At 38.3% G+C, this 12,258-nt stretch overlaps 1 protein-coding gene across 3 annotated transcripts; it reads left to right on the top strand.

The window, feature by feature from the left end:
- The first annotated feature begins 202 nt into the window (after positions 1–202).
- On the top strand, positions 203–11,307 carry TMEM33 (transmembrane protein 33). Of its 3 annotated transcripts, none has more exons than XM_084204255.1 (8): positions 203–233; positions 338–402; positions 1,697–1,791; positions 2,236–2,423; positions 3,386–3,453; positions 4,171–4,304; positions 6,295–6,378; positions 7,718–11,307. In XM_084204255.1, exons 2-8 carry the CDS (start codon positions 346–348, stop codon positions 7,845–7,847), a joined length of 756 nt encoding a protein of 251 aa, XP_084060381.1. In that variant the 5' UTR covers positions 203–233; positions 338–345; the 3' UTR covers positions 7,848–11,307. The 3 variants fall into 3 exon arrangements, with proteins under 3 accessions (XP_084060381.1, XP_084060379.1, XP_084060380.1); XM_084204253.1 differs by having other exon boundaries at positions 209–247; XM_084204254.1 differs by having other exon boundaries at positions 210–402.
- The last annotated feature ends 951 nt before the right edge of the window (positions 11,308–12,258 follow it).

Raw genomic sequence — 12,258 nt, forward strand, 5'->3', positions numbered from 1 at the left:
GAGCACCTGATGTCCGAGCGGAGCAGGGACCAGCGGGCTCGCCCCGCAATCGCAGCCCCGCGCCCGCCGCGGTCCCGCCGGGCCATCCCCGCGCCGCCTCCCAGCGCCGGCCCGCGGCGCCGTCGGGAGCATCCCAGACACCGCCTACATTGCCCGGCAGCCCCGCGGCCCGCGGGAAGTGGCGTCCGGCCGCATCCGGGAGTGCGGATCTGCCGGAGCGTGTTCCCTGCCCGGTGCGGCGCTTGCGGTGGGTCGCGGCCGGGCCGGGAGCGGGAGCTCGGGAGCGGCGGCTGCGGTCGCCCGTGTCCCGCAAACTGAGGCGCTTCTCTCCCCGCAGGTGCGGCCATGGCGGACTCCACGCAGAACGGGCCCATGCCAGGCGGGGCCGGCGGCGGGGCCGTGGTAAGGAGCTGCCGGGCCTGGGGGGCCCGGGCCGGCCGCGGTGCTGCTCCGGCGGCGGGCGGGGTGGTCCTGCTGGGGGAGCGGGGCACTGCTCGCCCGGGTGCGGGCAGGGGTGAGCAGCTTTCGCTTTCCGATTGAAAGCGTGCTGTTGGTGTGCCGCCGCGCTTGAAAATGGCTGAATTGAAAGTAATTCAGTGTGCTAGCGTCCGTACTTCACAGAATCGTAGAATATGTTGAGTTGAAAGGGACCCGCAAGAATCATCGAGTCCAACTCGTTGGCCCTGCACAGGACACCCCAGAAGTCACACTGTGTGCCTGAGAGCATTGTCCAGAGGCTTGTACTCTGTCAGGCTTGGTGCAGTGACCACTTCCCTGGGGAGCCAGTTCCAGTGCCCAAACACCCTCTGGGAGAAAATCATTTTCCTGATATCTAACCTGGCCTTGACACAGCTTCATGCCATTTCTGTGCTTATATTGTGTAAGTAAGATACAAAACCATATCATGAAGATGCTTGTAGGTTTCTGGTCATTTCCACAGAGATGCACTAGAAATATTGAGGAAAAGAAGAATCTTCAAAAGGTGGTCCAAATCTGGAAAAAAATAGGAACTCTATCAGAAGGAAGGAAGCTGTTGTTTTGACTCTGATGCACATATAGCCAAAAGCATTCTGTGTTTCATTAGAGCCTTTCTGGCACTTTGGCTATATCAGGACTGAGGAGGGCAGTGGTTAGGGAAGAGAGGTGCAGGATTACTGTGAACTTTTATGTTTTTTTCAGACCAGAAATATGTAAGCCAAAACAATACCACTTTCCTTGTTATGTGGTTATGCTAACTTTACATGACCCTGTATTTTTCCCACCTCACTAAGAATTGTGGAGATTTAGCCCTAGGTTTGTGCACTGAATTCTAAAAGAAACCTTGAAGCAAAAGTCAGTCAGGTGTAGAGACCCTACGTGATAACATTTGTGAAGCTGGCTGTTTAGTGAGGCGCGTTTGGATAGAAAAACTAGTTTTCTAGAAGTTCTTAGCACTGTGTTTGATTGTAATGTACAAAGGAACCTCTTGGTTTGAAGAAGCTGAGCTGTTTTTGATCTGGCTGGTAACATCATATGAGCCAAATATTACAGAACCAAAAAAAGCTTTCTGCTTCAAGCTATAATTTGCTTATATTTGAGATTGGAGAAAGACTTGAAATTTAATAGGGTTGGGAAGAATGTTCATTGTATGCAAGTATTAAGATACCAAGATACCAACTTCTGGTGGGATTTTTTTTTTTTTTCTTTTCCAATGTAGCAATTTCTGATGGCTAACAAGTTGGATACAGCAATGTGGATTTCCCGCTTGTTCACGGTTTACTGCTCAGCTTTATTTGTCCTGCCTCTTCTAGGGTAGGTACTGTAATATAAATATAACTATTATATACTGAAATATAAGCATTTACAAACAAACTAGGTTATCTTTGCATAGAATTGTTTTTTCATGTAAGGTAAATTGCTGTTATTCAGGTTACTTAGATGGTTCTTGTCAGAATAGCTTACAGATTTTAGATTGGTTTAAAACACTTGTAGATGTGCTTGGAAAATGTATTGAAAAAATGTAAAGTAGTGGTAAATGCATGTTTTTGTGTGTAAATGGAGTATTATACTGAGTTGTCTTAGGCATCTACAGTAAAGTCAGTGTTAAACAGCTTTTGAGTTATTTTCTAGGAGTAGTGCTTATGTACAATAATATAAATAAATACTTCGGGTATTGTTCAGTTGCAGTGCAATTCTCAAAGGTAGAAGACTTCTGAGCTTGGTTCACATGGTAACATCTCCTCTGATGATTTGCAGGTTGCATGAAGCAGCAAGCTTTTACCAGCGTGCCTTGCTGGCAAATGCTCTTACCAGTGCCCTCCGACTACACCAAAGGCTACCGCACTTCCAGCTGAGCAGGGCATTTCTGGCTCAGGCTTTGCTGGAGGACAGCTGCCATTACCTGTTGTACTCCCTTATCTTTGTGAATTCCTACCCTGTTACAAGTATCCTTTTCTTGTGTCATCCTGCTAATGTTTTTAAATATATTAAAAACATGATTCTTTTCATCGCCTTTGCCACGATTTGAAAAGCTAGTTAAACTAGTTTGATATGTTTGCTATTTATAGAACGTACTCTATGTAAAATGTGAGAGACTTATGTTGATTGATCCATATTCAGTTTAATCAGCTCTATAATTAGAGCACTGCATTCTCTGTCTACTTAGATTTTCTTTTTTTAAGGCTTAAGTTTGGTGGATTTTATGACCAGACTCCAGTGATATTTGGAGAAGATGGTATTTCATTTACTGCCAGTGCAGGGTTTATACATGTCTTCTCACTGTAGTAGACATTCATCATGTAGAGAGATAATTATTCAGTAGTAGCTTTCTCAGGTAAGTTATTAAACTGATAAAGTCTGCAAAATTTGCTCCTGTGGATTGTCAGAGGTGACATGTCAGAGCTGACCTTTCTTAATGCCACATGATATATACTTAATGTCCTACTCTTAAAATCCTTCTGGCAGAGAAATGTCTACGTGCTTGCTCTGTAAAATCAGAATGGCTGGCAACTGCATGTTCTTTAGTAAAGAAATTAATTGTGTAGCATCTTTAAACAAAAACTACGGCTATGTGTATTTCAGAGGTTTTGAATAGTAATTTCAGGTGTGCCTTCTGTGCAGAGAGAACACATTTCAGTAGAAGCACACTGGTGTCTAATGGTACGTGTTATACTTTTGCATACTTGCAGACACCCATATTTTGAAGTTAATAAAAGTGCATAGCAAAGAGGTGTAAGAAGCAGAAGGAAGAGCTATAAGTATAGGTCTTAGACTTAGACATATCTTCATCCAGTATAGGTCATTCCAGCCAAACTTTTGCAAAGATCCATCAACCTGTCACTGGTATAATATCATGGAAAAATTAAGCACTTGCACAGCCTGTAATTTTCCTTATGGCTTGCTTCAGTGAGTATTTTTCCAGTTCTGCTGTTCTCTTTGCTTCATGCTGCCACATACACAAAGAAGGTTCTTGATGTAAGTATGATATGTATATGTTACAATGAGTACAGTTAGTATTCTCGGGGGTTTCTAAACAGGTTTGAGTTGCACCTCTGGTTTGGTTTTCTTTGGCTGCATTAGAGGAATTAGAGTAATTAGAGAAAACTGTAATATAGAATCTCAGCTAACTATTTTTCTCACTAATTTTTTTTCTTCAAATGCATTTCTTTGAAGGAAACAACATCTGTGGAACAATTAAGTTGAAACTTAAGACATGTCTTTTTCAAGCTAAACCATAGCCTCTGAATTTTATAGTTCCATTTCAGTAATAAAGTAACAAACTACCGGGTGAGACTAGCAAGCAAAATACTTGCCAGCTGGACTTGCTGCTCAATGCACTGCCTTGTGCATCCTAACGTAACTCCAGGCTTTGTTGTTCCTAACTGGGCTGTCTTGCTACCATGGGTACTTCCTCCTAGTGGACTGAACAAGGCTCATGGCTGTCTCTGTGCAGGTGAACCTAAAATTGGTGGGTGAGGAATTGCAACATCTGATGCTTTCATTTGAACTCTGTAAATTATGCAGTTCCAAGCCGGCAGTAGTTTTCCTTAGGATATTAATCTTAAAACTGATGAAGTCTTAAAATGTTGAAATGGGTGGTAAATAGCAATTGTTTGCTTTTTGTTTTCTCTCTACTAATGGAGATAGATGTAACTTTAATGTTTTCTGTAAATAATTTTTTCTTCTTTAAAGGCACGAAGTTCAAATAGTTTGCCCTTTTTGAGAAATCTCTTAGAGAAACTGAATGCTAATCAACAGAATATTCTAAAATTCATTGCTTGCAATGAAATTTTCCTGATGCCAGCTACAGTTTTTATGCTCTTCAGGTAAGAATAATGATAAATACTTAAATAATTAGAAACTTGCTACACAAGACTGCTTTTTGCAAATGAGTTCTCTGTGGCTTATAGTACTCCATTTGTTTGGTTCTGGCTGACAAAGGCTTGAACTTCAAATAAAATTTAAGTGATTCTTGGGCTTCTTAAGTTGGTGCATCTTGACATCAAAAGGTGTTCACTATGATGTAACTGAGCACCAAAACACCTTCCCTTTCATAGTGTGGGTGATGAGTCACATGGGAGTTTTTCAGGCTTGACACTTGAATTCGCCTACATTTCTATCAGAACGTTGTTCAGTAAGTTTAATTTTGGTTCATTTAGTAGAATATTAAGATCTTCAGCTTCACTGAAAGTGAACTCTTATTTTTGACAATTAGATTCCTGAAATTTAAATGGCACAGTTTCATTATGCAAAAAATGTGCAAGCAGGAGTAGGTTGCATTCTCTCCTATGCTGCTTCTGAGCAGTGACCCTTCTGGGTTTTTTTATTCCATTTGATTTTTCTTGCTGTGTTGACTGTTGGAGTCATTTTAGGGATCTCGAACATGTTGTCATCCTACTGAAGTTTTACAGGCATAATGACCTGCCAGTCACAGAAGTTTGGGTCATTGCTTTTTAATATTTTGAGGGGGAATGCAGCCTTTGTTCTATGCAAGCTAGAGCATAGTAGGAACATTTGTCTTGTCTTTGTCTTTGTTCTATGCAAGCTATAGCATAGTAGGAACATTTGTCTTGAGTGGTCTCATAAACAGTAGAAGGGAGGCTTTACCTTCTTGGATAGGATGCATAATTTGTCTTTATCTTTTGATATATCAGCTGAACATTTCAATGCTTCAGCCCTCAAGGATTGCTTTCCATCTGAGACCACTTACCAGCTGACAGATACACTCTATCCGGTATCTGAAACTTTCAAGTGCTTTGAACTTAGTACAACGGGTTTTTTCCTTTTCCTTCTCTGTGGAGAATGTAGTATGTGAAATATTGCTGCTTGATCTGTCATCTGGTAGATACTGAAGCTTGTAAAAGGTCATATGCCAAACTTAAAAATAATTGATTTGCTAAATGCAGCTATTGTGAGCTTTTGTTATTTAAATGTTGTAGCATATTAAATTGTTTGTCAGTACTGTATAGGTTTCAAGATTTCCTCTTTCTTCCCTCCTGTAGCTCACTTTCACTTTGTATTTTTCTTTTGGCTAAAGATGCTGCTAATACTTGAAGGAGTTCTACTTACTGGAACTTACTTGCCATCACGGTTAAATTCAAACAGAATTTTTCAATAATGCATTATTTAAAGTGGCTTCAGTCACTGAAACTTAGGGCATTTCTGTGCTTCACTGTGTATGGTTCGTGTGCTACGTTTCCACTATTTCACAGCACAGCCATGTCAAACAGCAGTTTTGTGAAATACCAAAGCCTAATTTCACTGTAACTGAAATAACTGGATATTAGCTTGGCATTATAATCTATTATACATCTGTAATTGTCTGCAGTGTGTTTTGAGAAGTTTTGCAAAAGATGCTAGAAATATGGTCCAGATATTCAAAGTGCTGCAATTAGATTGAACTGGGTCACTGTAACTGGACTGCTTATGGCAGACAATTTCTGGGCTCACCAACAAGTGTTTTCTTGCTATGGAACATGTGTCCACCATCATTCCTGTAATTCTTTGCACACCACCAGAAATGAGGCATATAAAAACGCTTCATAAATATAAAATCAATGCAAGAACAGCACTTCTTTAACTGTTTCATTGAGCAGTTTTATTCTATGTTTCTGCATTTGTAAGTGTATAGTTATGTACTTTTGCTTGTCAGATCTAGATTTTCTGATCCAATGTGACCCAAATCTTAACTTGGTTTTGAGCCCAAGTAGTTTACTTGCTTTCCTTAAAAAATTTTTCTCAAAAAGTCCTGGGTTTGGTGTTCTGTTTGGTTTTTTGTTTGTCACTAATAAGCTCTACTGAACTATTCTCTTTCAGTGGACAAGGGAGTCTGCTGCAGCCATTCATTTACTATAGGTTTCTTACATTACGCTACTCTTCTCGGCGAAATCCGTACTGTCGGTAAGTGCTAAATTGGTTTTGGAAGTTTGTGTTTAACTGCATAGTGCTTAGACATCCATTAGACATTCTAAAATGAATGCAGAACTCTGTCTGCAAATGGCAGTTGTAGAATGTGAAATACACCTGGATGCTAAATAAAACAGTGGCTCATTAAAGGTTAGATTTATTTCATGTAAGTGATCAGAAAAGTACCACCGTTCTTGAATGGGAGCTTTCAGAACATGCTTGTGTAATTAAAACTACACTTTGGGAAGAGAAAGTCTTTCTTATCAGAGAGATACCCTTATTTTTAAGATTCTAGGCACATCTGAGGCTGACCCCAAATCCGAATAGGCACTTAAAAACTTGTGCAATAAAAAGGGATAAAAAATTCTGTGGATGATCTTAATCCTGTTCATTACCTTCTTTAGTTAAATTCATAAATAAAGCTAATTGTATTTGAAATAGAACCTTACTGATTTTGACAGTTGGTCAAGCCAATATTATTGCTTTAGACTTTGAAATCATAAATATTCCTATGAGTGTTTTCTCAGCTGAGTGCTTTTTAGTTTTCTAATGAGCATTGCATAGCATAAGATTTTGTGAACAGACTTTCCAGTCTACTTGATCAGAAAATGGTTTGCTAGAGTGCCAAGAAAGTGGCTTTGACTGCCACGATATGCAAAGACAGGTGTGAGAATCATAAGCTTAATTGTCTTCTATTCCTATTTTTGTAAGAAATCTATTGTTCCATTCTACTACATACATTTATTTTTAACAACATCTATGAAGTTGCTTTACTACTTTGGTATCTAAAAAATACTTTAAGCTGTACAATAGTAAAATTGACATTCAGTAGAACTAGTTTATCCAAAATGTTCTGCTGGCATTTTTGTAGTTTTAAGGGAAATTGGTGATGAGAGTTTTATTTTTCATGTCTGTCTTCTAATAGCTGCTTCTACAGTGCAGGGTTCTTGCATATTGTTAAGAAGTAGCACAAACACATTAGCCTCTCAGCTTCTTACACTATTTGTGATAAAGCATTATTCCTTTTTCTCTTTTTTAAAGTGCTTGTGTAGCCTTTATAGTCTTTCTTTTTTCCTTTGTTTTTTTGCTTGAAAGTGGAGGTTTTCTGCTGTCTCTAGCTCAGTAACTTCCAGCTGAGGATAGAGTTAGTTAAAATGTTAATGTTTAAAAGTCAAGAATTCTGAAGCTCTTGGAAGCAGTACTGAGTTGGTCTAAAGAATTTAACTTAAAATGTGTATGTGAGTGTGATATTGAGAAAAGAAGTTAATGAAAAAGATATATGTGGATAATACTTCCTAGGATTTTAAAACTGTCTTTAAATCTGATTTTTCAGGACTCTCTTCACCGAGCTCAGGATTGTTGTTGAACACTTAATAACGAAGCCCTCATGCCCTGTTTTTGTAAGAAGACTATGCCTCAGTGGCATTTCCTTTATAAGCAGATTGGCACCAACTGTTGCATAGCCAAATTCAGGCACTCGTGTTTTGTGAACATTGTGAGCAGCTGGCACTTCTGCTGATGATTGGAAATTCCTGGTTTTTCACTGATTTCACTCCAGGCTGTATAAAAATACATAAATGCTTTTCTTGGAGATAATATGAAACTTAGCATATCAAAGACAAATAATAGAAAATTAAATTAACTGTGCTGTATTGTTAATTGATGAAAAAAGTAGCTACATCCTACCTAAAACATGCCCTATCATACAAGTTTGTTGTTTTGTTTTGTTTTTTTAAATCAAGGATTGTTTGAGATTGATTGAAAGTTATTATAAGAGATCTGTGCTCACTAGGTTTATGTTAGTTGGAACTATAGCTACTTTAGGATGTCTCCAGTGGATAGCAGTTGATACATATACCTATGCAGTACACTTTGGACAGTATTCTTCTGCTTACTAAATGTATCTGTAAAACTATTTTGTCCAATTTGCTTTACTCAGTGTGGAAATATGGCTCACTTTGAAGTTAACACAAGGGATTAAAATCTATCAAGCTGACAGAGATAACACTCCTTTTTGAAGGAGAGGCTATTTTTATTAATAATACTTCAAAACAACTCTTCCATGTTTCTACCTTGTGACATGATCTTACCTTACACCGTTGGAAGAAATACTAAGACAGATCACAGAAAACTGTGCAGTTTTCTTGTCATAGCAAGTTGTTTTACCAAGCCAAACTGCTGATCTGTAGGATTTTAAGATAAGATGCAATGCTTAAACTTTTAACCATGTCTCAAATGAACTAATCAATGTTAATGAAGTAACTTTTGCAGAGTCATTGCAGATTTGATCTCGTGTCCACAAATGTGAGACTGCAGTAATTCAAGCATGTTAGCTTTTTAGAAAATTAATCTGTAGGTAGCTCTGTATAAATTGTTATTCCAGTTTCTGAGACCCTCATTGTTATGAGAAATTTGCATAAAGAATTATGCACCTGTTTAAGCAGCTTCTGAAACAAATGGGTGTAGGATTTCTTGGCATAAATCCATCTGATAACTGATCTGAAGCCAGTGTCATGACTACAGAAGTGAATATTAAATTAAGTACATAAATTAATTACACTGGTTATGCATTTACCCAGCAGCTGAAGGGTAGGTCATGAAAAAATAATACTGTATGAACGCAACTTCTTTCCAAAAATTCAAGGCAAAATATTTGGCAAATTTTCTGTAGTAAGTGTTAGTATTCTAATTGCATAAAGGCTTTCATTGGCCTTCTGTAAAATTCTGTGGCACTCAACTATTCTTCCATGGTCAGAGAAACCTTATGAGAAAACAGTTTCAAAAACAGTCTTGAAGCAAAGTATTTTTCTGTAACTATTGAGTTATCTTGTTTGTGATATGGACATCATTCCGACTTTCCAGTTGTATTAGTTTTTAGATCAGAGCCATGTATTTAGAAACTTACTTCATTTTTTTTGCTCAACCTCTTGGTACTGATGAACCAGTTGGTGATTGAAAATGATATTCTTTGACTACTTGTCTTGCTCTCTGAACGTGATTAGCTATTTATAGAATACTTGCACACTGCAGAGGCAACTGCATGCAGTTAATGCTCTACAGCTGCTAAAGACTTGCAATGAGATTGATTATGTGTATATCCTGTAATTTGAGGATTTGATAAAAACTAAAGTTTCTACTGCAATAAAAGGAGTGTTAAATGTAACTTGCTAGGCTCTTCAGGCTCATTTTCTCTCTTTAACACAACTTACTGATGCTTGAACCTGGAAGTTGAGCAGAATGCTGTCCTGTGTGGATGTGTGCATGTTCTTACATTCCCACTGCTTCTTCTGAATTGGGATATAATGTCTTGTGCATTTCTAAATTACTTCATAGGGAATTTTTGCCTTCTAAAGTGCAAAAATTTATGCCTTTTCCTTCAAATTCTAACCCAAGAATAAGCACTGCAACAATGGTATCTAATCAGAGAAAAATCCAGACCTACTTATTACTGTTTCAGTTTCTCAGCATGATTCTAGACCCTCTGTTATGTTGCATGATGTGTTTTTTGAATGGTGACATCAGAATCTCTTTAGCTGTTGGCACCACTGTGATGTAAAAATGAATTTGGTCATCTAAGTTGATCCCCCATCCTGGGAGTGGAAGACAAATAAATCTGTAATTACAGTAAGCAAAATAACATGTTACTTCTGAGTAAATTTTTGTGGTCTGACTGCTGTTATGTATGCATTCTACTGTTCCCTAATTGTATGATTTTACTAAATTAGAGAGGAGTCTAAACTGGATCCATTGTAATGCAGCTGTAACTGAAGGATGCTAAGTAGAGATCCAACTCAATGAATATAGGAGAAGGATTAAAAGGAGTAAGTGAATGACAATGCTGTGAGTAAAGAGTTGGAAGACAGTGCTGTAAAGTAGAACTTAGATGTGAATACTGAATTTGTCTCTTGCTGTTAAGTCTTGAAAATGGACCAAGAGGAGGAAATTCCATAAAAGGGATTTGATTTGGTTTTGCTGGTAGCATATTCCTAGCTTTGCTTGACCAATGAGCAGCTTGTGGCCTGGTAAAACTTACCTCTCTGACGTGCCGAGAAAACATGGAACAATGTTGTAAGAATAATGTTCAAGCCAAATAAATAGGGCAACTGACCTGCTCTCTGCATCAACTTTGATTTTACTGTAGCCTTTCAGCTGCCTGAGTGTTAACATCAACTTTCCTCAATGCTGGCAAAATTATTCTATCCTTGAGGCTCCTTCCTCACCAAAGTTTGTGACTGTTTCTATTCTAATGATTAAATTAAATGTAAAATGCTGATAGTATCCTGATAGCCTGAGGGTTTTTTTTTTTTTGTGAAGAGAGCTGTATGCTCATGCTGCTGTGCTGTCAACAGCTGTGATGCAGAGGCTGTGACAGAAGTCTGTGATTGTAGAGAAATTTTGCAACTGACCATAAAGTGCCTGCCAATCCCAAATGAAGCAGAAGAGTTTTTGTATTACTGAAAGGTTTCCCACCTAATGTGATAACTGTTTCTATTGGCATAAATCATACTGCTCGTTGCTTTCTGTCGTCTTAGCTTTCGTATGTTAAGTGCGTTGCACAGATTCTGGGGGTAGACCAACCCCAACCCCTTGCTCTGTACAAGCTTTCTGTAGAACTGATGCTCCAGCTTAACACTTGTCTGTTTTCATCTGTAGATAAAGTATCAGGAGCTATTGGGTAGCTCCATTGGAGTCGCCATTGGGTAGCTCCATTGGAGTAGCTAATGCCAGTTAGGATTTCTTCTACACGAAGTAACTCATCAATACATCCATCCTCTCCTTTATTGCCTTTTATTTGATTTTATACATATATTGTCATTGCTGTGCTGTCAGTTTTATTTTTTGCTCCTTTCTTTGATGGATGTTTAAGTGGAGCTATATCTGTGAATGTTGTAAGGATTTAAATAAAAATTATTATAATTACGAGCCACTGTTTCTTCCAACAGTTTTGGAGCTGCTAACTATGTATGTGATTGTACTGACCAAACAAATAACATAGCCAATTATTTTGTGCAGTCTGTGATGGACTCTTTTACCATTAGGTACCTGTATTGCAACATTTGCTGTACAGATGCCATGTTTATTAAGGAAGTTCTTAGCCATTTTAAAAACAGGAATGGAAACATGGAAGGAAAGAGCACTTGACTGATGTAAGAGTTTTGGCAGAACAGGAAATAGAAAAGAGTTGGACAAGTGCCCAGATGAAACTGATTTGTTTCTGCTCTACATATAACTTGTTAGTCCTGCTCCTAAAATTATTGTAACTGTGGTCTTAAGTACTTTTAAAAGTACTGTACCTTACCTTGCTCAGATAAAAAATGCTGTACTTTACAGTGCTCAGATTAAGGGTAAAGAAGATAGTGTGCTGGAACAACACTTTCTTTTAAAGTCAAAAGTGATTTTCACGTGCAATGCTAGGTGTGGCCCTTGTATCATTATCTCTGACAAAAAATAATGCAGCAAAGTAAGATCCTGAACCCTTAACGTGCTAGATGGTAGTAGGGCATGCTAATCTGTTTTAATTGTCTATAATTTTTAATTGCTGTCATACATCTACTTGTGATTTAACTCTATATACACTGAAATTGGTTAGTGTGTCTTTGTAACTTCTGTAGTGCTGCAATTTTCTTAAAGTCACAGGAACAGTCAGGCCTTGCTGTTTCAAATCACCTTTTAAGGACAAAACCTTAATTCTTTATTCCAAAGATGGAAAGATATCAGTATGAATAGTGTAATAGAATTTAATCTTGAATGTGGATTCAAAAATCTTTTTCATAAAATCTCAGCATTACTTTTTAACTTCTCTGCAAAAGTTAGCTCTGTGATAATGGCAGATGTTGTGCAGGTAAGGGAGTTTCATTGCTTAGTTCTGTGCCA

The sequence above is a fragment of the Fringilla coelebs genome (genome assembly GCF_963513975.1).
Source record: "Fringilla coelebs genome assembly, chromosome: 4".
NCBI lineage: Eukaryota > Metazoa > Chordata > Aves > Passeriformes > Fringillidae > Fringilla > Fringilla coelebs.

Coding starts and splice junctions, on each gene's coding strand:
- TMEM33 (XM_084204255.1), top strand. CDS start 346: ATGGCGGACTCCACGCAGAACGGGCCCATGCCAGGCGGGGCCGGCGGC. Junction 403..1,696: donor GGGCCGGCGGCGGGGCCGTG/GTAAGGAGCTGC, acceptor TTTCCAATGTAG/CAATTTCTGATGGCTAACAA. Junction 3,454..4,170: donor ACACAAAGAAGGTTCTTGAT/GTAAGTATGATA, acceptor TCTTCTTTAAAG/GCACGAAGTTCAAATAGTTT.